Source organism: Gossypium hirsutum, chromosome A12 (assembly GCF_007990345.1).
Source record: "Gossypium hirsutum isolate 1008001.06 chromosome A12, Gossypium_hirsutum_v2.1, whole genome shotgun sequence".
In the NCBI taxonomy this organism is placed as follows: domain Eukaryota; kingdom Viridiplantae; phylum Streptophyta; class Magnoliopsida; order Malvales; family Malvaceae; genus Gossypium; species Gossypium hirsutum.
The window spans coordinates 105,013,525-105,037,487 of NC_053435.1; the positions used below are offsets into that span (position 1 = coordinate 105,013,525).

Consider the following 23,963-nt stretch of genomic DNA (forward strand, 5'->3'; position numbering starts at 1 on the left):
CATTTTCACTTTCTACCAAACTTTTACAAAAATTCCAATTTCGTCATTTTTCCATTACTAATCTTTTTTTCTTTAACTTAAGCTTCATATTCTCTTTTAATCAACTCATTAACAATTTCTAACTCATAAAATTCATTATAAAACATAAATTTTGAGCTCTATTCAACTTAGTCCTTATTTAAACCTAACTTAGAAATTCCTTTAACTAATCACTTCTAACTTTAATTTCTATCAATTTAACCCATAAAACCTAAATTTATTCAACTAAATCAATATCTAAAAATTCTCTATTTTTCTTCATTTTAACCTCATACATGTAGAACTTTGAATTAGGCATCCATAAACATAAAAATCATAAGAAAATAAGCTAAAACAACTTACCAATTAAACTTTAGGGCTTTAATCCTCAAATTTCCCTTTTTTATTTCTTTCTTTCTTCTTTCTTTCACGTTTGCTCTCTGTTAGTGTTTTTATCTTCTTTTTCAATTTTTTCAATTTTACTTATTATACTATTATTAACCTATAATAAATATAAAACTAACATGTGTAATAGCTATAACATAAAATATCTTATAGCTATTACACATATATACCAACTATTACACACGTTATTCAATATTAACACACACATGGCACTTAGGGTCTAATTACTAGATTAGTCCCTTTTACTTCTTTAATCTATAATTAAACTTTTATTCCTTATGCAATTTAGCCCTTTAAACTAAATTCAAGCTACTTCACTTAATTAAACACTAAATAACCATTCAACTATAATTCATAAATATTTCTAATAAATATTCATGAATAAATTTCACGGAAACAATACTCAAGACTCAATTTTCGATACCGTAACTTTTGGTTCATTACACTCGACTTATATTGCCTCAAGGCTAACAGTGGAGTATACCCGGTAGCTCCCCAGATTCCTAACAATGGCACCCAATCGAAGTTACCACATCGGTACACAATCTCGTCAGGAACCATCCTATAAGCTCTCCACTCGATATCCTCCTCCTTGAGGTTCTGAAAAATATCCATCCATTTCTCCTCCGAGATATCCTCTTTCCTCTGTATAGCTGCCTCTTATTTCGAAGGAGAATAACCTTCTGAAAAGACTCGATAGGAACCTTGTCTACCTTCTAAAAGTGCCCACGAAATCATACCATCAATAGTTGAGCACATTTAATAAATCGCCCCTCGTCTGTCATCCGACACGAGCTCAAAGATCTGAACGTTTCTGCCAATAATACCGGTACCGGTGTGATTCCCTTTTCAAGGCGATCGAACAAGTCGATGACCGCCTCGTTCACGTGCCTCAAAGCCTTAGGAAAGATCACTAATCCGTAGATGCTTAAGGCAAATATATCGACCCTCTTTCTTTCATCTGGATTCGTCAAAGATCAAATCTCGTAAATTTTCCCAAGGGATACATTTGCTATCTCCTTTTTACTGAATCCGAGCGGTGTCCCAAGGCTCGCTCATCCCAGAAATACTCATCAGTTTCTTCACGAAAGCCTGATTACTAAAAACTCGGGCATAAGTCTTCTGGACCTGAATCTTTGGACACCTAAGCAGCGTAGTGTATTCCTCCATGGTAGGTACCAAATCCACTTCTCCAAAGGTGAAACACTTATATGCGGAATTCCAAAATTGCACCAAGGCTCGGAACAAATGCTTATCCACTCTAATGTCTAGCAGGTAGGATATGTCACCATAACTTTGGTAAAACAACTGCTTAATCCTTTCATCCCAACTAACCCAAATGTCTCTCAACTCTTGCAGCTCATCTCCCACCAAAATGACACCGTATTTGGGCCCTTGGACAAGACCTAAAATGGTGCCGTTTAAGGTCTTATATAAAGGCTTATTTTAGCCCATTCAGCTGGAACCCTAGCCTCATTTCCCTCATTCAGCCGCAATCTACATTTCCTCCCTCAAAGAGACCTGCCCGCCGCAAAGCATGGCGATTGATGCCTTCAGCCTTCAAAACACGGTTTCTTTCGGCCATCGGGTTCCCTTCAAACCCCGATTTTGACAGAGTAAAAAGGAATCCGCGGCCCACACTCAAGGTAAGTCTCTTTTTTCTTTCTTTTTTGAATGTAAAATGAAAAAACAATAATAAAAATAGAGGAAATAATGAATGGAACCAAAGAACAAAGATCACCTTCTCGAAAAATGGCTCTTTGATTTTCAAGCAATATATTGCGTATGTATCGTGTATATTTCTTTGGTGTATTTGTCAGTAGTCATTACAAAGATTGAATCGTTGGCTTTATAGCCGGAAAGAAAAACCAAAAAAAAAATACAAAATAATTTCCTATTGGCTGCCATTCTCGTTGCTGTCTTTTGTGTCTTTTCGCAGGTACAGGTGCAGAGGACATGCGCTGGCCCTTGGCGTGAGGCACACGGGGTTGTGCTGGCGCAGTTACGGAGGCTGTGCGAGAGGGTACGGAGGTGGCTGACGTGGGGGCTGGGGTTTGGCTACTTGGTTGCGGCGCAAGCTGAAGGAGAACCCTAGGGTTCTAAAATTTTGGGCCATTTGGGCCAATGTGGTTTTGGGTCCCGGGTTAATTTGAGGATTGGGCATTGGTTGTGGAGCATTAGTTATTGGGTCTAGGTATTAGTGTTTTAAATTGGGTCAAAGCCTGTTAATAAACTGTTATAAGATTTAAGTCTTGGTCTTGTAATTGGGCTTTGATTGGTCATTGGCCCGTGGACTATTGTAATTATTTGGACTTTGGACTATTAATATTTATATTCAATGTTTATGGGTTTTTTTTTGGTTTATTTAGGCCGGGAAAATTTGGCCCACTACAAAGGGAATATGAAAAATGCTTAAAATGGTCTTTCACGTAAATAAAAAGATTTTTCTTACAAAAATTATTAACTTGAATGTGAAGAATTTTTTATCTAATAAATGGAAAAGTCATTTTTGGGTAAGTGTTTCTAAATCTAAAACATAGAAAAGATTAATTTTTGGATTGATGTATCAATTCCACCTTTCATTTTCACTTTCATGTTTAGAACAAGTTTTTCTTTTCCCTTTTACATGAACTTGATAAAAACCGTTATGGTTTTGATGGATGACTAGCTTGTTTAGAAGTAATCAAAGGCTATAGCAATGGCATGAAACCACTTTTCTTTTAAAGTGGTAAAAATTATAAAATTATTTAAAAAAATTGAACTTGAATTAATTTCATAAATATAAGCTTATAAGTTGGACCACCAAAGAACAAATTTTTTTCACATGGGTCTATTTGTGCTCTTCTATAAGAACACAGTTGTTGTGACAAATTGGAATTTCTCCCACAAAAGTGGGAATAAAAGATAAAAAGGAATAAAGATATTAATTTAGTTTTGAAAGCATGAAAGAGTTCACACTTCTCACTCCCAAATTCATAGTGTATCAAAAATGATATTTCAGGTCATAAATAGACTATACAAATTGATAAAGTAGTAATAACAAAAGAATTATTAAAAATAATTATATGATATATACTACTTTTTTTAGCAATACCAACTAGCTTTAAAAATTAAAATTGTTCAAACCAAGCGTAAGGTAGGAACGAATTTGTTCCAATCAATACAAACAAACAAAAAAATATATATTAGGTTGCCCTAAAATTTTCTTTCCTTCATGAAATATTATTAAATTAGCATTATTTTATTGCATTTGTGGGGACTGTTGGGATCAGATTTCGAAGGTGGAGTCGATGACCCTACCATTACAAGGTATTAAATTACTGTACCATTGAGCATTAGCCCATTGCCCAAGTGATCTTTCATGTTACTGCTACAAGATTTGACCATTGTCGGCTTCATATTCCTCTCCCAAGTGAATATGTACTGAAAAGAACATTAATTTATATATAACGAAGTTATCTATCTTTTTCGTTTAGAGGGTTAGGACCCTAAACCCTTTTAGCTATATAGTTAATTTTAATATATGGTACAATTATTAATAAAAATCACATCATTATTGATATCAGTTATCAGTCAACAACACATAAATAGCTTCACAAACAGCTCCTATAAGACCTAGTCTTTTTTGTTCATAATTCGAATGTTGGGTTTGTCTCCGACCAATTTTATTAATATTATTATTTCTTTTGAGTGTTTTTATTATGCAAGTTACATAAACCGAATGTTTTGGTCTGAAAACGTACTGTGCTCATAATATTATTATTATTATACCAAGAAAGATTGCAGAATTTAACTTAGAAATTTAAAGCATAAAGTTTGTATCGTTTTCAAAGTGGAATATATCTTTGGTTCCATCATAAAATTATACCAAGAAAGAATGCAGACTAACACACTTTTCAATTATGAGCATGATAATCGACGGGGTCGAAGCGAAGGTAGAAGAGCTCGATATGTACTAATGGGAAATAAAGAGAACCCCATATACCCTAAGCACAGTCTTTGTACCAAAAGTACATGCTGTTGATCAGGTGCAAATATAAATCAAACACCATTTCACCTATATAATGACACTGACACCCCCCATACCATTTACCAAGCAACTGGCCCCTAACAATAATTAAACCTGCAATGTTATGATTCTCTCCTTTAACAACACTCTCCTTGTTTGATGATTATAGCTAGGTCCAGTTCCAAAGAGTACAACAGAAGAAGAATATAACAGAAGAAAAATAATAAATTAATATAAAGTAAAAAACCATGGGCATGCATGGGATGATATGATCAGACAACCCAGTGTAGGCACAGTGGTCAGGCTGCCAGCCAACCAGCCACTGAAAACCCTATAAAAGTACACACACACACACATATACTGAATTCACATTTAGGTATGGTGTATACTAGGCTAGGTAGGATGGTCCAAATTATTTGTTGGGAAAAGGGTCAAAAGGACCACCCTATAAAGACCTTAGGGTTTTAAACGAGTTTCAAAAAGAAAAGGAACCAATCTCAAAAGTGTGGTCTGGCTCAGATGTACACACAGTCTCTCGCAGGTTATCTTTTTTATAAACTCCTTTCTTTTATTCTGCCTTTGGGCTATAATCAAACTCTATTCCCCTTCAACCCCGTCTTTTCTGGGCTCCTACTTCAATCATTCGTACGCATTTTTTATTTGCTTTGTGCAGTGTAAAAAGAAATATAATAGTAAAAAAGAAAATCTTGTCATGTAATGTAAATGTTTATTAAAGGGTGAAGATCTAATGAAAGTTACGTAATGCAAAGGAAGATAAAGTTGTTTTTTATTACTGTTGGGAAGTGGGAAGTGACAAAGTGTGATGAAGTCAGATAGTGAGTGAGTGAGCGAGTGAGGCTTGGGGTAGTTGCTATCGTGCACCGGGGGGGTTAACAAGAAAGGATGACGCGGGCATTGGGGTAGGCGGGTGGGGGGGTTTTAGGGTAAGGGTTAAAGTAGGCAAGCGGCGGAGAAAGCTTGCTCGTAGGACCACCTGCTTTTAACGGACAAAAATTAAAGCTCTTTGCTCTCCTTCTGTGCTTTGCACTTTTCCCATTCTCATTCTCCCGCGCGTGCTTTTTCCTTTCCTTTCATTACTTGGCGCTAATACCCTCTTAAGCCTTTATTTTTGGCTATAATAGCTACAGTTTGTTGTCTATATATGCCGTATTGACTTCCATACTTAAGAAATGGGGAATTGACTTTTAAACGGAGGTGGATTCTCGTTAACCCCTTAAATTTTTTTTAATTCAATTTTCTTAATTAAACCTCTATTTTTTTATTATTTTTTCCTTTAAGTATTTGCATATAAAACACCGTTTTTCTTCGTAAAAATGGACAAATGAAAGTTGATGTAAAAAACGTGATAGGGTGTGCCAATTTCAATACAAATTCAATGTCAAGCATATATTGCCGATGGCCTTTTTTTATTAAATAAGAAAATTATGCGATTTTTTACATGTTGGTTGTAGGCTTGGAGCTACTTCAAAATTAATTATTAATAGATTAATGGCAGAAAATGAAACATTTTTGAATATTATTGCTTGTCATTTAAGAAATTTGTGGTTAATTGAGTAAATATATTGTATTGTAGAAAATATTCAAATAATGTAAATTATTTTAACAAGTGATTAGTAGTAGTGAAAGTGAATTTTTTTTAAGGTATTTAGAATAAATTCGAATTCTAAAGTTTACATTGTTGACATATTTTATGTAATTATCACCTTTGATCCAAATAACATTAAATTTCGACCATAAAATAAATATGAGCACGTATGATTATGATTATAAAAAAAAATAATACGAAAACCTAAGAAAAAAAACTCCTCTAAAACTCTAATTTTTTGTTTAAATAACGACTCTAGAAAATATATATATTATTATTAGAACTCACGAGTCATGAGATTAATTCAATTGCGATTTTATTTAAACTCATTATTTTTGTAAATTAATAAACTATAAAATTCTAATTTTTTTTAAAGAAATAACAACTCTAGAAAAATGTATCTATACTATTATTAACAGTGGTGACATTAGTTCAATTGCTACATTATTAAAAACCCATTATTTTATAAAATAATAAGTGTAATTGTACATTTTGATACTTGAACTTGGCTTTAAAATTCAAATCGGCACTTAAGGTTTTTTAGGTCCAATTAGGTACCTAAACTTGGCCTCAATGTTCAATTTGATACCTAAGCATTTTTTATCCAATTAGGTACTTGAACTTCATTTTTTTTGTTCAATTTGATACCTGAAACTTGGATATATAGTACAATTTGGTTCGAATAGCTAAGTATTAATTTGGACCAAAAAGCTAATTTCAAGTACTTGATCTTGTGGTTAATGAACTTGGTTTCATAGTTCAAATTGGTCCAAAAAATTGAGTACTAAATTAGATCAAAAAGCCAAGTTCAAGTATCGAGTTGAACCAAGAAGTCAAGCTCGAGTACCTAATTAGACCAAAATAAACTTTAGGTACAACATCGAACTCTAAATCCAAATTTAAGTATCTAATTAAATAAAAAAAACTTAAGTATAAATTTGAACTGTGAAATCAAGCTTAGATACCAAAATGTATATTTACTTAAATAACAAATATTAATTCGAGAGTATTTTATTTTTATAAAATATTAAAAAAATAAAGTTTGAACATAAAACGCTATTTTTTATAAATTTAAATAAAAAATTTAAATTAAAACCGGTTATTATATAGTTTAGACATTAAATGGAGTATGAAAAATGGAAATGTTGAAAGGTGGTGAGGGCGGTGCGCGTGGATTGAAGCATACATAATTTTCATCACAAATAAAAAAAAACAAGGAAAATAAGGAGAAAAAAATGAAAAAGATGCGGTCCCATTCCATTGGCAATGGACTGTACATTAATAGAGCCATTAATTAGAATTAGAATTGAATTGGTGCAAACATTTGGACCACACCTCTTCTCTCCCTCTTTTACACTCCATAGCTACCTTATTTTGGGAACATTTTTCCACATTTCAAGTGCTCCATTTAACACCATCCACTCCAATCCAAAATGGGAACCCAGTTTTTTCAAGGAACAAAATTATTATTTTACATATTAAAAATTAACATTTTTTAAAAATATAATCAAAATGTATGTTGGTTCACAACAGCTGCACCCCACCCTCCCCCATAAAAGGAAGCCTACAAAAACTCTTGATTTAACTCTACTTAAAGGAATTATTAATTTTTTTTCTGGGATTCCTGCCCCGTACGAGGGTCTCCATTTGCATTAAAGTTTTTCCTGCAATTAATTCTTTCATTGGGATTTAGAACTATGGGTTTTGTTAAAAGATGAAAATGAAGAGGTCATGTGGCGGCTTTAAGGTTAAAAATTTTCACCAATAGTATTTTTTAAGTGTATTTCTTTATTCATGATTACAAAGTATATTTTATTTGTTGGTTATGAAATAATTGAGGGGCAGTTTATTTTATTTTATTTTATTTTTTTATTTTTCATAGTAGGATGTCTATTTTGGATGTATTTTTTTACATCCATAATGCATTGACCCACTTGACCTAGAGAGAGATAAAGCAGAGGGAAGAAAGAGGTAAAGAGAGAGAATTAAGAATATATGAGATAAATGAGAAACTATGATAATGGCTATATGGAAGGGTCATCATCACCTCTATATCTGAGCTTCCATTTCTAAACAATATATATATACACACATATATATTTCTATGATCTTTCTTCCTAGGTTTGTATTTTCATGGCAGACCATGTTGGCCTTTTAACACAACAAAGTTTGAGATGAGCAGCTCTTTGGCAATTACCTCTTCTCATCACCATCATCATCAGCTCTTTCTTTGTTCTTGTGCTTCATCATCAATCCTTCCACTAAGAAAAAGTCTTTATTCTTGTTGATTCTTTAACAACATATTAGTTTCAACTTGTTCCTATAACTGGTAAGGTCTCCCTTTTATCTCTCTTACATTAAGTTTGGTCTAAAAGAAGAAAAGAAATGAAAAACCAAAGTTTTCTCTTTTTGTTTATCTTCTGTATGATCAAAAGGGTACTTTTTTTAAAAAAAAGTCTCATAAATTTTTTATTTTGTTTTACAAACACTGATCTTTGCTTCACCCAGTTAACTCTGAGAGCTTTTAATTGTTGGGTTTTTATGGCTTCCCTTTATTCTTGGAGTGAATCTTGATGGAATTATTAGTTGCAGAATCAGCATCAACTTTTGATCAGTATCTCAGAAGCTGGTGGGCAAGACAAGTATACACCAAGGACCAAAAAGAAGATTAAAAGAAGAGAAAGAAAAACTGGTTTTCATGGCTAGAGAATCGTGTGAAGATAAATCAAGGAATATTGTGTCATCCACTGGATTTTGCTACTCAGATGTTTCATCTGGTAACTCAACCATGCAAACCCATCTGGTGAATCAGATCCAAGGCTTTGAATCCAACCCAGAGATCTTCAACTTAACAACAGGCATGGAGATGATAGGGTTTGCCAAGAACCTACATCAACAACAAGGTGACACCAACAACATGATCATGTGGAAAGGGTTCTCCAACAAACATGGAAACAACCCAGGAGCAGCAGGCCCTTCTTCTTCTTCTTCCAAGCCAATCAATGAGTCAACCACTGATTTCTATCAACATGAATTCCACAAACCTGAGTTCACAACTGGGATATCTGAAACCAGTACTGGGAATCTAATAGTTGGACCTGAATCAGCTCCATGGCAAGAAAACAGGTTGCTTGTTGATGATTCTTCTTTTAGGTGTGTGTTCCCTTGTGAAGGGAACGAGAGACCAAGTCAAGGGCTTTCACTCTCTCTTTCATCAAGTAATCCTACTAGTATCGGGTTACAGTCTTTTGAACTAAGACAAACAAGCCATAGTAACCATGATGACCAGCCAGATGATATGAGGTTTATTGGTTCAAGTTCAAGAGATGGGTTCTTTGGGAAGCCGGCAATTGTTCAACAACATCAAGCTCAGTTCCAAATAAGGGGTTCCAGGTACTTGAATGCTGCTCAAGAACTTTTGAATGAATTTTGCAGCTTGGGAGCAAAGCAATTGGATACATCAAAGCAAAAGCAAACCCAAAAGACCACCAAACAGTGGGATGATGATGATGGAGGAGCTAGCTCTTCAAGGAAGCAATCACTATATTCCCTCGATTTCACTGAGTTACAGAGAAGAAAAACCAAGATGCTTTCAATGCTGGAAGAGGTATGTCATATGTGTATTACGTTTTCAACTTTCAGATCCTCAAAGAAATTTTTACTTTGTGGTTGATTTGAAGGAGAACTAATTCAGCATCATGGGACCTCCCCATAAATGCCCACATCGTGACAATTCTTGCTTTTCATTTTACTTTCTATTCCTTATCTTTTTTATTTCATGTCAGCGTATGTTTTTCATCTGCCTATATATATTACATGTACGAAACATAAAATTTCAACTCATCATTTTCTCTCCTATCCCTTTCCTCTCTTTCTCTTGTTAGGTGGATAGAAGATATAAGATCTACTGTGATCAAATGAAAGCCGTAGTATCATCGTTCGAAGCAGTGGCTGGTACTGGGGCAGCATCAGTGTATTCAGCTTTAGCCTCTAAAGCCATGTCAAGACATTTTAGATGCTTAAGAGACGGGATTGTGAGTCAGATTCAAGCTACAAGGAAAGCCATGGGAGAAAAAGACACGGTTGCACCAGGCACAACGAAAGGCGAAACACCAAGGCTAAGGATACTCGACCAAGCTTTAAGGCAACAAAGGGCATTTCAACAGATGAGCATGATGGAGAGTCATCCGTGGAGACCCCAAAGAGGCTTACCAGAAAGATCTGTTTCAGTTCTTCGAGCTTGGCTGTTTGAACATTTCCTTCACCCGTAAATTTCTCTCATCATACACTCTTTTTATACGTAAAATACAAAGTAGATTTTGTGAAAGAACCAACGTTTTCTACAAAGTAAAAAACAAAACAAAAAACTCTTGCAGTCGTTTTACAGTACTGCAGGTTTAAATCATTTTTTTGCTTGCAAAAGCAATGCAGAGTCTTTGTTAGTTTCTACCCATCACCATTCAGATTCTCACATGTTCAATCATTTAGCATTTCTTTCGCTTCCCTTATAGATTTGTTTTAGTCAGCTTCTCTATGTTATTTTTATCATATGGATTTGATTCTGTTAGTATAAATATATATACACACACATGTAGGACCCATGTTTCCCCCACAAACAAGTTACCCCATAAGTTCATCCATGGCGGCAAATGTTTCAAATACGTACTAACTCTGTATTTTCATGAATAAAAAAACTTTTTCAGGTACCCTAGCGATGTTGATAAACATATCTTAGCCCGCCAAACCGGCCTCTCAAGAAGCCAGGCATGTCCACATCCCTTTCTACATTTTATTTATATCCTCAATGGACCATATCTTCTTGGGATCTTAAGCTTATTATAATCATATGCAGTTATTGAATCTGTATCATACAAAAATATTATAGGTATCGAATTGGTTCATCAATGCCAGGGTGAGGCTATGGAAACCAATGGTGGAGGAAATGTACTTGGAAGAAACAAAGGAGCACGAAAACAACATGGATTCCTCAGATAATGGAGGTACTGATGGTGGTGATGATAATAACAATAATGGCCGGTTAAATATTCCACTGGCTGATCAGAAACCCACCCCGGACCAGCTCGTTCGAGTTGACTCGGAGTGTCTATCTTCCATTATCACTACTAACCCGGAAAAAAACGATGGGAAAAGTGGTACCAAAACCCTTGAAAACCAACACTTGCATCATCATCATCATCATCATCATCAACAACAAAGTTTCGGAACCTATGGTGCCACTGCCATGGAACTGGACTTCGCTTCCTACGGTGATCACACGGCGGGTGGTGGGGTACCTTATCATAACGCTAATCAAAGCTTCAATGGTGGAGGAGGTGTGTCATTGACATTAGGGTTGCAACAACATGGTGGGAGTGGCGTGAGCTTAGCTTTCTCGCCCGCAACACAAACGTCACTTTTTTACCCTAGAGACCACATAGAAGATTGTCAGCCAGTTCAGTACTCACTTTTAGACAACGAGGGACAACATTTGCCTTACAGGAACTTGATGGGGGCACAATTGCTTCATGATTTGGCCGGATAGCAAAGCAAAAGAAGAAAAAAAAAGGTCAAAATCGATCAGTTTGTTGGTGGGGTTCATTAGAGCTCTCATCAAATGATGAAAATGGCAGTAGATAAAGTAGTTTAGAGGTGGCATATATAAATACTGAAATACATATATATACATATTGCTACACTTTGTTCAACGGTAAGAACAAGTTTATTTAACCTGCAAAGGCTTAATTTGGGATATGCCAGTTCAATGCAAGGTTACACATATATATTTATTTTCCTCTTTTGAGTGGGAATATTATGTTTTAATTTGCAGAAACTTTTAACCTTATTATTATCTGTTTGGTATCTTTCTTTGTGCCCAAAGCTTAAGTGATTGAATCGTTTGTGGTTCTTGTTTTTAAGTTGAAACTTTCAAAAAAAAAAAAAACTTCATTGGAGGATTATCTAGATATTAATTATTTCCCCCCTTTTCTATGAAGACAAAGTGATTTAGGAACACAATTTGGTTTGGGGGGGGTCCTTAGTTTTGGAGACTAAGACAATTCCATTCATAAGAATTATCGTTTCAAAGTGAAGTGGTCCCTAATTCATCTTCATGAGATGATGTTTCATGTCCATAAGAATTGCCTGCTTTATGATTTGTCAACTTTGGCATGGTTTATGCTTACTACTTTTGCCAATGAAAAAGGTGCCTCTACTTACTTCCTTTTTAGATATATAGTGTTGTGTGACTAAAAAAAAGCCATTAGATTTTTCTCCTTTTTTCCAAGTTTTATGCATCGGTTGAACCACCAGTAAAATGGGAAAGAATTGGTATTCAGATCTTCATTTCAATTCCTCAAGTGCTTCATTTGTTAAATACCATTTATATGCAGTGGGTATTAATGTTAAAACAGAGAAATCATCTCGAATAAAAGTGTTCCAATAATTTATGAAATTTAACCGAAATCAAATCTATTAGAATCAAATATTTTTATTTATTTATTTTATAATATAAAAATAAATATATTATATTTAACATGGTGAAAATAAGTTAAAAGTTTTATTTAAAAATATTTTTAAAAAAAAATATAAAAATTATTGAATATTTTTATTTATTTGAAATTTTTTTTTCTAAAAATATTAATAAAAAAAAGTCTTTCAAGCTTCAATTAAATAATACTCTATCGTTATATAACAAAGCACTTTTTATCAAAATAAATATAAAAAATCAATATGAAAAACTGGAATAAATTAAATCAAATTGAATTATAAAGGAAGTATATTATACCATCCCACAATAACTATCATATTCACTTAATTTGAAATAAACCCAAATTCCAATATCTATTTTTAGTTATGGTCTACAATTCATAGCTAGATATCTAAAAAAGAGGAAGAAGTTATTGCAAGAAGATTGTCCCTTGTGCCCTAATAAGATGTACGACCCATTTATCTTCTTAATGTTGGCTTAAACAAAATAGGCAAAGTAATCTTAACTCTAAAAGAATGGGAGATTAACCCAACAATTAATGGATATATTAAATCATCTTATACCTGACATAAATGCTCATTTAATTTAATTTGCTTCAAATTACAGTGAGATACAAAAGAAAAATATAGAAAGATAAATTTAAATTTTATATGATTGAGTGATGATTAAGAGTGTTCACTGTCTTAAATGTGATTTAGATTTTAATCATACTAATCAACATACTACATTCTAAGAAAATGTGCATATTAATATATACAAAAGTGAAATATGTAAAGAAAATTGCATGCATGCCTAGTTTGCCTTTCCATATGAAGTCGACATACTAAGAAAAGCATTATTCTTGGAATGCAAAAAAAAGGGCATTTATTGCTTTTCTTCTTTTACGTTCAAATGGTCATAGCTGTTGCTGGGTTTGTAAGTAAGGAATAAATATTCTGGATTTTGGCATGCTTTTTTTTTTAACTCCATATGTTCGTCTCTAGAGCTTCAAAATTCTTTCTTTTATTAAAAAATAACAATAAAGTATATTTAAGATATATATTATCTTAATGTTTAAGTCTTAGCTCAATTATTACAGGTATTGTTGTCAATATAGAAATATACGGGTTCGAGTGTGCTGAAGCACATTACCCTCCTAATTATGGGTTGGGAAAGGGTTATAGGTAATTCTAAATATCATGTAAAAAAAAAGCAGATATTATAAAATCCTATAATGAAATTATTAAAAAGTATATATTATTTTATAGATGTGAATCAAAATAGAAATAATTATGTGTTATTATTATTTATTTTTAATTAAATTAAATTAATTAAAGAATATTGATGACAACTTAAGAAAGACTTCAAAATGTTTCTTTAGATTAATTCCAGAAGGTCATCAAAGATTAAAGTTTAAATTGTTGCTTCGCCTTCGTACATACATATAAAGCCATACACTTAGAAGATTAATTATTTGAAGATACTTGAAAATTATCCTCCTATGGAGTTCCAACAGTTAGATAAAAAAGGAAGTTCATGTCAACACATTTTGTGGAAACTTACAATAGCGTTAGCATTGATAGAGATCTTATGATGAAACAGTTTGTACAATCATTAAAATTAAATATCTTCAATTACTACATTGATCTTAAGCCTAAAGCAATTGAGAGCTAAAAAACTTTTGAACAAAATTTTCTCAATCAATTTTACAACACTTGTCACATTATCTGCATAATCGAGTACACATGCTCAAGACTATGGAAAGACGAGTGAATCACCGATTAAATCCATCGTTGGAGGAATTAAAATCTAAATTCCAAAGAGAAATTGCAAGAGCCTTTTCCAATCAACATGTGCATACAAGGCATGAATTGGGGCTTGCAATGCATTCTCCAAGATATCAGGCTAAAATCATTTGAAGGATTAGCCGCTCAAGCTCATGACATGAAATTATATATGATAACTACTGCGAATTAAGAACCTTTTAACCAAATAAAAGGGTAAAATTTGAATTGATAATGAATATATTGATCACTTTATAGTTACGATTTCGAATGTGAAACCAATTTCTACTCATGTCAATGGTACAACAAAATTCACATTTAAGGAAAGGCAGGAAAGAATTCCTTGATGTAGATGTTCTACATATGTTTGAAGAATTTTTTGAAGCCAAGTCAATTTGGTTGCCAAAAATAAGGCGACCTGAAGAAGCCAATCTTGTGTAGCCATCCTCTCAGGAATTGCTTTTTGTTGAATGAGAAAATCATGTAATTTTATCACAAAGGGAAAATCAAGTTTGAAGAAGAGGAACATCAACCACAATGGTTTTGCAATCCAATGTGATGGATAGAACCATAAAATTCAACCCTTTTGATTCTATTAAATTGGCTCCAATTACAAGTAAAATGGTGGATTTTCAAAGTACTAGAGTAATTGTTTGCTTCTAGAATATTAAAATGATAACAATTGAACTCCAGTTGCTTGTCAAATATACCAACAAGAAAAGTAATGCTCCTACCAACGAACTTAAACTGTCATATGGCTCCTAAACATAAATTTAAATTGTTCATCCAAAATAAAATGATGCTCCCAAACATGAGATTAAATTGTTGTAGTTCTCTTAAGCATGAGCTTAAATTGTTCAGCCCAAATTATGATGCACTTAACCATGAGCTTAAACTGTTAATTCAAAATAATGCTCCTAAGTATGAACCTAAACTGTTCATCCGAAAAAAAATTATACTCCTAAGCATGAGCTTAAACTATTCATCCAAAAAATGAAGCTTCTAATAGTATAAGTTTAAACTGTTCATCCAAAAAATGAAACTCCTAATCATGAGATTAAATTGCACATCAAAGATAAAAAAAGTTTTGTTTAATTGTCAAGTTCAGTCCAAATGAAAAAAAAAAAAATCTTGATGACATCATTTAGAGTTTGTAAAATTGTCCAGATGATTTCATAAATGAAATTTTACATTGAAAGTAAACCAAATTTCAAGACTTGTCTACTTTCTACACCCAACAAAACCCCATGTACGTGACTTTGAGAAGACATTTGTAATCTTATTTTGAAGCGAAATTTCTAGAAATGAAAAGCGCAGACTCCAATTTCAAATTTTGGGTGATAGAATCAAAATATTTTGGACCGTCCTTTGGAATAAATCCATGGCTAATCTGTTAATGTAACAATGCAAAAGGCATGCATGTTTGCAAAAAAAGCCATTTTCATCTCTCTCTCATGAAACAGTGAAAATGAAGATCTCATTAAGCGCAGACGTGGTTGAAGTTGATGGATTGGTGACATTGCTAACATGTGTGTGTATATATAATTTTAAGGCATGCACTACTTCTTTTATTAAATTTATAACTCTCTTAATTATTTCATAAATATATAAATAGACTATGTGAATAAAAAATATTTAAAAAAACTTCTCTCTTAAATTAAATATACAACGTTCTTTTGAAGTAATGAATGATGCATGTGTTTTTAAAGGTTGAAATAAGTAGTTTTTTTTTTGTCTATGTAAACAATTAAAAGACGTAAATACCTTATATAATATTTGTCATTTGTTTAAATTTTTTTAAATATTTATAATAACAACTTAATTAAAGGTATTACGTTAGAATAAATAGATGTCTCTGGTTTGATCTGCTGTATAAAATATTTTAAGGTTTAAAGCATTATTTTCCCCTTAACCAATATTTTTTTTTCTACTTTAATATCTCAATTGGTATAATTTGGTATTTAAAATTCTATTATGTCACTTGGTACAATTCAATGGCGTTAAAAAAGTTTGATTAGAATTTGTCATGCAGCACTTTTAGTCAATTGGAATGCAACACATGACATTCATATTTATTGAAATTAAATATATATAAATGCTAGAAATTCAAAAAAAAATTGTAAAAATAATTTATAAATAAAAATAATTAAATATTTTATAAAGTTATTGTTGACTTTAATTAGCCATTGATCGATGTTTACCGGTGTTGACCAATTGGTTGGTGGTAATCAAGTTTACCAAAAAATTTAAGAACTTTTTTAAAATTTATATATATTTTTAGTTTTTTTTAAAATTTATTTTTATAATATATATTTATTTTATTTTCTTAATTTAACTATATTTCAATTTTTTTGAATTTTAAATTTTTTATTTTTCAATATATATTTTTCTTTTTAAAAAATAATTTTAAAATAATTGCAATTTTCTAGAGTTTATGTACATATATTAATTCTTTATATTTTATTGTAATTTTACAAAGTTTAACTACAAATTTTCAATTCTTTAGATTTTTCTTTTTGAATTTATTCTAAGAATTTAACTAAAATTTTTATTTTTATAATTTCTTAAAAAACCATTTTTCCAGGATTTTTTTATTTTTTATTTTCGTAATTTATATATACATATTAACAAGGAAGCCATGTGTAACTTTCTCGATGGCTAAAAGTGCTAAATGGCACTTTCTAATTCTACCACATTTCAAACAAATTTTCTAGATCATTAATGCCATTGGACTGAACATGTTAACAAAATGCAAATTTAAGTACCAATCTAGGCCAACTTTAAGGGACAAATCAGACTTTAAGGCTATTTAAAATCGAAGCCCCTAAAAAAACAATACTATGCAGAGAGTCTAATTTTTTTACACGTGAATACCTTAAATTATATCACGTGCTATTTAATAAATGTAGTCTGCTTTGTTTAATTTATTTTTAATTTTAAAATAATAGTAAATCCAAATTGATTATCTTTTACGTTTCTTATTATTTATGTTATCGTAACGTCTGGTACGATGAAAAATAGTCAATTTCCTAAAAGTTTAATTAATTAGAATGTGATTTCAACATTTGATATATCACATTTTATTTATTTTTCGTGAAATCTAACTTTCCCATAGACATGACAAAGTGATTTTTATGATAAAATCTAGGAAAGTTATTTTTTCATGTAGATTAAAAAGTTAAAAAATATTAAAACAAAATAACCCTTATTTTAATTAATACCTTTCAATGAATACTAAACTTGTAAAATAACTTTTCCAACAATCATATTCTAACCATATTTCATTAAAATCATAACATGACCAAATACTCCTTATATATTTTAATAAAAAATTATTAAAGGCAATAAAATATTAACTACTTAACTTTTTAAATTACAAATATTCAAATATAAAATTACATTAAATTTGATATTCATTGTCTTAAATTTTTTATTATTAACTTTATTTTTTTATTTGAGGTTTAAATCCATTTATTTTGTAATCTTACATAAAAAAAAAGTAAAATATTTATCAATATTTATACATGGATAGTCAAATTTATAAGGGTCAGGGGAGAGGGTTTCTTTTTTTTTTGAATTTTTATAGTTTTTAATTTTTTTAAAAAAATTAATAAATTATAAATTCTAATCTTTAAATATTTAAAAAATAATATATTTTTTTTATTTTTTATAATTTTAATCATTTTTAAAAAATTTAAAATAATTTATTAGATTTCGTAATGTGACACAATATTGACGTGTCACGTGACGAAGTTAACAAAAAGTTAATAATATTAAAGGATAAAAATTTAATTAATTGTTTAAATTTAACTGAAGGCTCAACAGATCAATTAAATGTGCTTTCAATTGAGTGTTGTTTTAAATTTAAGACTCAATTAATTATTGAATTATTTTTAATGTACTTTTTTTTCTATAATAAAATAGAGACTTTCTTGTTCGGTTCAATTATAATTGATTAGACTTGAGATGACTTCCATAGTTTGTATAGAAATTACTATCGAATTTCCCACCTATTTCGTTAAATAATTTCCGATTTGATATAATTATTATTATTTTTTGATATGTGAAAATGAAAGCTTTATAGTCTTAAATTTCATGATTTACATACATGTAAAAAAAAAATAGCAACCATTTTTATAATGTTTTTGCAAGGAATTTTATTATTTTTACATGTATGTATTTTATTTTAATTATAAGCCCATAGGTGATCTTATCATGCTATTTTCCCTACAAAACAAATATAATTAATTAGCATACATCCCATGCACAAAACATGTTTAAAACTAGTTTTTAATAATCCTAATTAGGGTGAACTGCACATGAATATTATTCTTAGTAATATATTAGTTTTTTGTGCCTATAATCACATGGTTATTGAGTATCTGCTAAAGTAACACAAGTTTTTCTTTATCTATATACAAGGAAGGCCGGTCCTTTAGACTTTCCTCCGGAACACGCGGTACCAGGGCCGAAATTAGAAAAAAACAATATTTAAGACTAAAATTAAATTCTAATTTTTATGATAGTAAAAATATGATTTTAATAGTTTATATCATTATAATTTTTGGAATATTAGATCAAATTTTTATATTTTTAAGGGAGTTAAAATGTAATTTTACTTTTATTGATTTAAAATTTTAAAAAATCTAAATTTTTTCATTTTAGGGGTCGAGGCCCCAACCTCCTCTAACTTCACCCCTGTGTGATACACACTTATCATTTTTTAATTTTTTTTATAAAAATAGTTAATTTTTAATTTTGATCCTTTTAATATACTTAAAATTGAGATTTAATCTTTATACTTTAATTTATAACATTATTTGCTCTTTATGTTTTCATAATGTTATTAATTAATTCAAATAGTTAATATTGTTAACTTTTCAATTAAAATATTATGTTGTGATATATATTTTGAAAACAGGTGTTTAAATCCAAAAAGCAGAGGGACTTAGAGACTTCAAAATAAAATCAAGAAGACTAAATTTCAAATGTATAAAGTGTGTAGAGACTTAGAGTCAAAGTTGTTTGAACATGATCGGACTGACCGGGTATCAGCCTGGAGAGAGGCATCAAACCGATTGACTGATAAATCAATATGGACCAATTAAACCTAGCTAAAAATCGATTAAACCAAATTTTTTTTATAATTTTTTAATGATTTATTTAATCGAAACTATAAAATCAATGATCTGATCGATTTGACCACCGATTTGATTATGAAAACCTTACTTCAAGTATATTTTACCTTCTAAATTTTAATATTATAATTTGATACAAACAAATAATTAAATCAGCATGAAACGTGTGAGAATCATACTAATTATTATTGGAAGTGGAGGAGGCTTTGCACAATTTGCTCCCTTCAACTTATCAACAGCACAACATGGTATAGATTCATTTTGTTGTGAATGTTCTTCCTGCCATGCTTTTTAATTCATTTGGTATACATTCATTGAATTAAATAAGTCATCTGTTCTTTTCTTGGATAACAGCAACTCATCTATTCTTATGCCCTAAAGATGTTGCTTTTTGCTGCTCGATGTTAAATAAAATTTTAAAAGCCTAAATATTAAATGTAATGGCGAATTTTTGGCCTAAGCAAAAACCAAAATTCAAGTCCATTTTACAATATTAAACAGCCCAAAAATCAAAATAGGCCCAATTTTCACATTGAAAGGCCCAAACCTAAAACTAGACAAACCCAATACAAAACAGCCCAAACTACTAACCCTAGCCCAGACCAATAATAAAAAATAGCAAAGAAAAATAACCTTAGTCACCCCACGCCTCTGCAGCACCATTCCCAGGCATCACACACTCCCACCAACTCCTCCATACCCTGTAAAATGAAACAAACACCAAGACAGAATAGACGACAAGGAGCAATGGCAAGAAACTTAAAAAATGTTGTATAGAAATGGCTATAAAGGCCAGATCCGAATGTAATAGGAGGGGGGTTCTCTTCTTTTTTTCTTTCATTTTGGCAGTAAGAAATAAACACAAAAACAAGAAAGTGAAACATTCAATCTTAGATTCAATATAGTGATTCAATCAGCGTTTAAATACAGAAATAGCATTCAGGCATACAAAAACACTAAGATCAAAGGATTAAAAGCTTAAAAAAAACCTAAGGTGATTTCTTTTTTTCTTTCTATTTTAAATTCGGTTTTAAGTTTTTTTTAACATATATATATTAAAACATAAAAAAAATACAAAAAAATTAAAAAATTTTACCTTTTCCGGTCACCGCACGCAGTGGCGGGCGCCGGCTCCAGCGAGCCTCCGGTGGCCGTCTAGTGACCAGCCCCTGGCCGGATTCCCCTTCCCCCCTCCCTTCTCTCTTCCCTCTCTCTTCTATTTTTCTTTCCCTCTCCCCAAATGATTTTTTTTGGTTATTTTAGGCCTTATATAGCCCTCCAAAACGATATCGTTTTGGGGCTACACTTAAGCCCCAAAACGACGTCGTTTTGGCCATGCCCGACCCATCCGACCCGACCCGCCAGGAGGATCCGCGTGTTTTGTTTGAATGAGTTATTTATGTGCGCGGTCCTTCCGCTTTTTCAAGGTTTTGCAATTAAGTCATTTTTTTTGTTTTCAATTTGGCCCCATAATTTTTCGCGCTTTTCGATTTAGTCCCCGCTAATGTGCTGCGTTTTAATGGGAAGGAATAATTTCTGTTTCGGTCCCCCTATGTTTTGTGCGCGCTCAAATAAGCCCTTTTCTCTTTATTTCCTTTCACATTTGCCCCAAAACTTTGTTATTAGTTCAATTTTAGTCCTTTTTTATTTGTTTTTGTTTCTTTATTAAATATTACATTTTTTTGTATTTCAATATTATTATTATTATTACTATTATATGTAGTAATGTTTTTATTACTTTATTTTAATATTTTTTATTATAATAGCTTTTGTATTTCAATATTATTATTATTATTATCATTAACATTACTATAAATTCTTATTAGATGTATATATATATTACTGTTTTTAATGACTTTATTTTAATATCATTTTATTATATTTACTTTTTTGCATTGTATTACATGGTTATTATTATTATATTTATTAGTGTATGCCTCTTACCCCGTATATATTTTTAGTACGTATTAATAGTCAATTTTTTTAATATATATTATATGAATAGTTTATATATAATATCATGTATATATTTTAATATTATCAGTTATATATCTTTATACTATATGATTTCTAATACTATATATATGTATAAGTATGTGTGTAGTGTACAAAATAGTTTTCTTATTATTATTATCATTTCTAAGGTATGTATGTATTGTATATGTTCTATATATGTTATATATATTTTTAATATTACTAGTTATATATAGTTCTTATACATTTCCATGTACATATTTTTATACCATCTTATGTATATATTTTTAAATACTATATTGTGTATATATATATATTTTCTTAGTACCACATTACGTATATATCATGCATATATTTATTTTTACCCATATTGTATTTATTATTAATTTTAATACATTTATTTTATCATACGTATATATATACCTTTCTTATTTGCATTATTTGTGTATGTCGTATTATTGATTTTGGTATTTATTATTTTCCCTATTGCTACTTATTATAGTATTCTTTGGTGTACATACATCTTTTACTATTATTAGTATAAATATATTTTCCTTGTCCATAGTATTCCTAATATTATTGTATATGTTCAATTATACTATGTGCACTTGTATCTAGTACATATATATATTTAGTAATATTGCACATATATGTCTATTAGGCATTATATTTGTAGCGGCGTAAAAATTTTAGCTTAGCTTGGTCGTTAATAGTGGTGATTTATTGAAAAAAGTTTGAAATTTGACGTTTGATTTTTGAAATAAACAGGGAGTCGCCACCGATCCTTTTTCCTAGGTGTGATCGGGCACCTATTAGATCTCTTATTAAAACAAATAAAAGGCTAAGTTTAGGTCTACGTTAAAATCCAGAGAAAATTTAGAGTTCGGGAGTCGGCTACGCGCGAGGAAGGTATTAGCACCCTCGCGACGCCCAAAATTGGTATCTTATTAAACACATGTTGTCTTGATTTTCAAAAATACGAATTCAATTTGACATTTAAGTGTGATCCGATTGAAGGAAATGAGAAGTTGCAAGTTTTTTTGTTTTTTAGAAGGACGTCCCGTTTTTAACACGAGCCGATTAATTTCACCCAACATAGCGATGAAATCGATGACTTAATGTTAAAATCGGTACATTGCCTTATTCTTAAAATTAAAATGTAAAAAGTTTTTAAAATGATAGTAAAAAAAATCCAAGAATATTATTGTCAAAAAAATGCGAATAATGATGTGAATAATAAAATATATAAAATATAAAATATTAAAATATCAAAATATTAGAATAATAATAATTAATATTGACAAATAAAAAATAAAATAGAAATAAAAAATGTACATAATATATATATTAGAAATAATAATGATGTTTAAAAATCAATACTATTAATAATACTACATCAATATGTATATATATAAAAAAATAAATACGTGATAATATTAAAAATATGTACATAATATAGTGTTAAAAATACATACATAATATAGTTAAGATATATACATGAGATAACATGTAAAAAATATATATATATAAATAATATAATATTAAAGATATATACATAAAATAGTATAAAATATATATATACACGTAATATAGAATTTAAAATGTACCTAATATATTAAAAGAATATATATAATATAATATTAAGAAATATAATAATAACAAAAAAGGAGAGAGGGGGAGAGGGTGGATGATTTTCGGCCACAAGGTCGGCCATCGTCCGGTCGCCGGACCGCGCCGGCGCCACCGTACACGGCAGCCGGACCTCAAAAAAACTTTTTCGGTAAAAATGGGTAAGCTTCCTCCTTTTATTTTTATTTTTACTTTCGTATAAAAGAAACAAAATAAGTTTGAAAGGAAAACAATAAGTAAACAAAGAACTTAAAATGAGAATAGACAAAGAAACCTCTTTTGCTTTGATCTTTGATTAATCTTCAAAAAAAACTAGCTTCTCCAAAAACTAGCATTCACAATAACTCTTCTCCTTAATTACTTTAAAAATAAACTTCTCCAAAAATCCTTTACAATAACTTTCTCTCCCAAAAACTCTCAAAAAAAAAACCCCTATATACAAAATATGAGAAGGCTTATATAGCCATTTACAAAATATTTTTTTATTGTTTATGTCTTCATTTGTAGGTACAAGTGATGGTGGAGAAAGTGTGGCTAGTGGAGTTGGTGGTGGAAAAAGAGTGGCTAGTGGAGTTGGTGGTGGAAAAGGTGTGGCTAGTGGAGTTGGTGGTGGAAAAAGAGTGGCTAGTGGAGTTAGTGGTGGAAAAGGTGTGGCTAGTTGAGAAAAGTTTAAGTTGTGGGCTAGGTTTTTTTTATTTTGATTTGGGCTTAGGGTTTGGGCCATTGGGGTTTTGATGTAAATTGGGCTTTGGGTAGTTAAGATTTTGGGTTTTGGGTTTAATTTTGGTGGGTTAGGTAAGGCTAAATTGGGTTTTGATGTAAATGGGCTAAAATTGGCCTACAACAGCTGCCCCTCTTTGCTTATTATCGTGTAACGAGAATAGAGTAAAGATATAAAGAAAGGCCAATTTTGCCCCGTCTTGCTAAGTATGGA

At 30.9% G+C, this 23,963-nt stretch overlaps 1 protein-coding gene across 2 annotated transcripts; it reads left to right on the forward strand.

The window, feature by feature from the left end:
• Positions 1–7,965: 7,965 nt before the first annotated feature.
• Positions 7,966–11,829, forward strand: LOC107949025 (homeobox protein BEL1 homolog). 2 transcript variants are annotated; one of them, XM_016883725.2, is made up of 5 exons: positions 7,966–8,367; positions 8,625–9,645; positions 9,923–10,305; positions 10,742–10,802; positions 10,924–11,829. In XM_016883725.2, the coding sequence occupies exons 2-5, from the start codon at positions 8,737–8,739 to the stop codon at positions 11,578–11,580; spliced, it is 2,010 nt and encodes a 669-aa protein (XP_016739214.1). In that variant the 5' UTR covers positions 7,966–8,367; positions 8,625–8,736; the 3' UTR covers positions 11,581–11,829. The 2 variants fall into 2 exon arrangements, with proteins under 2 accessions (XP_016739214.1, XP_016739213.1); XM_016883724.2 differs by having other exon boundaries at positions 8,631–9,645.
• Positions 11,830–23,963: the final 12,134 nt, after the last annotated feature.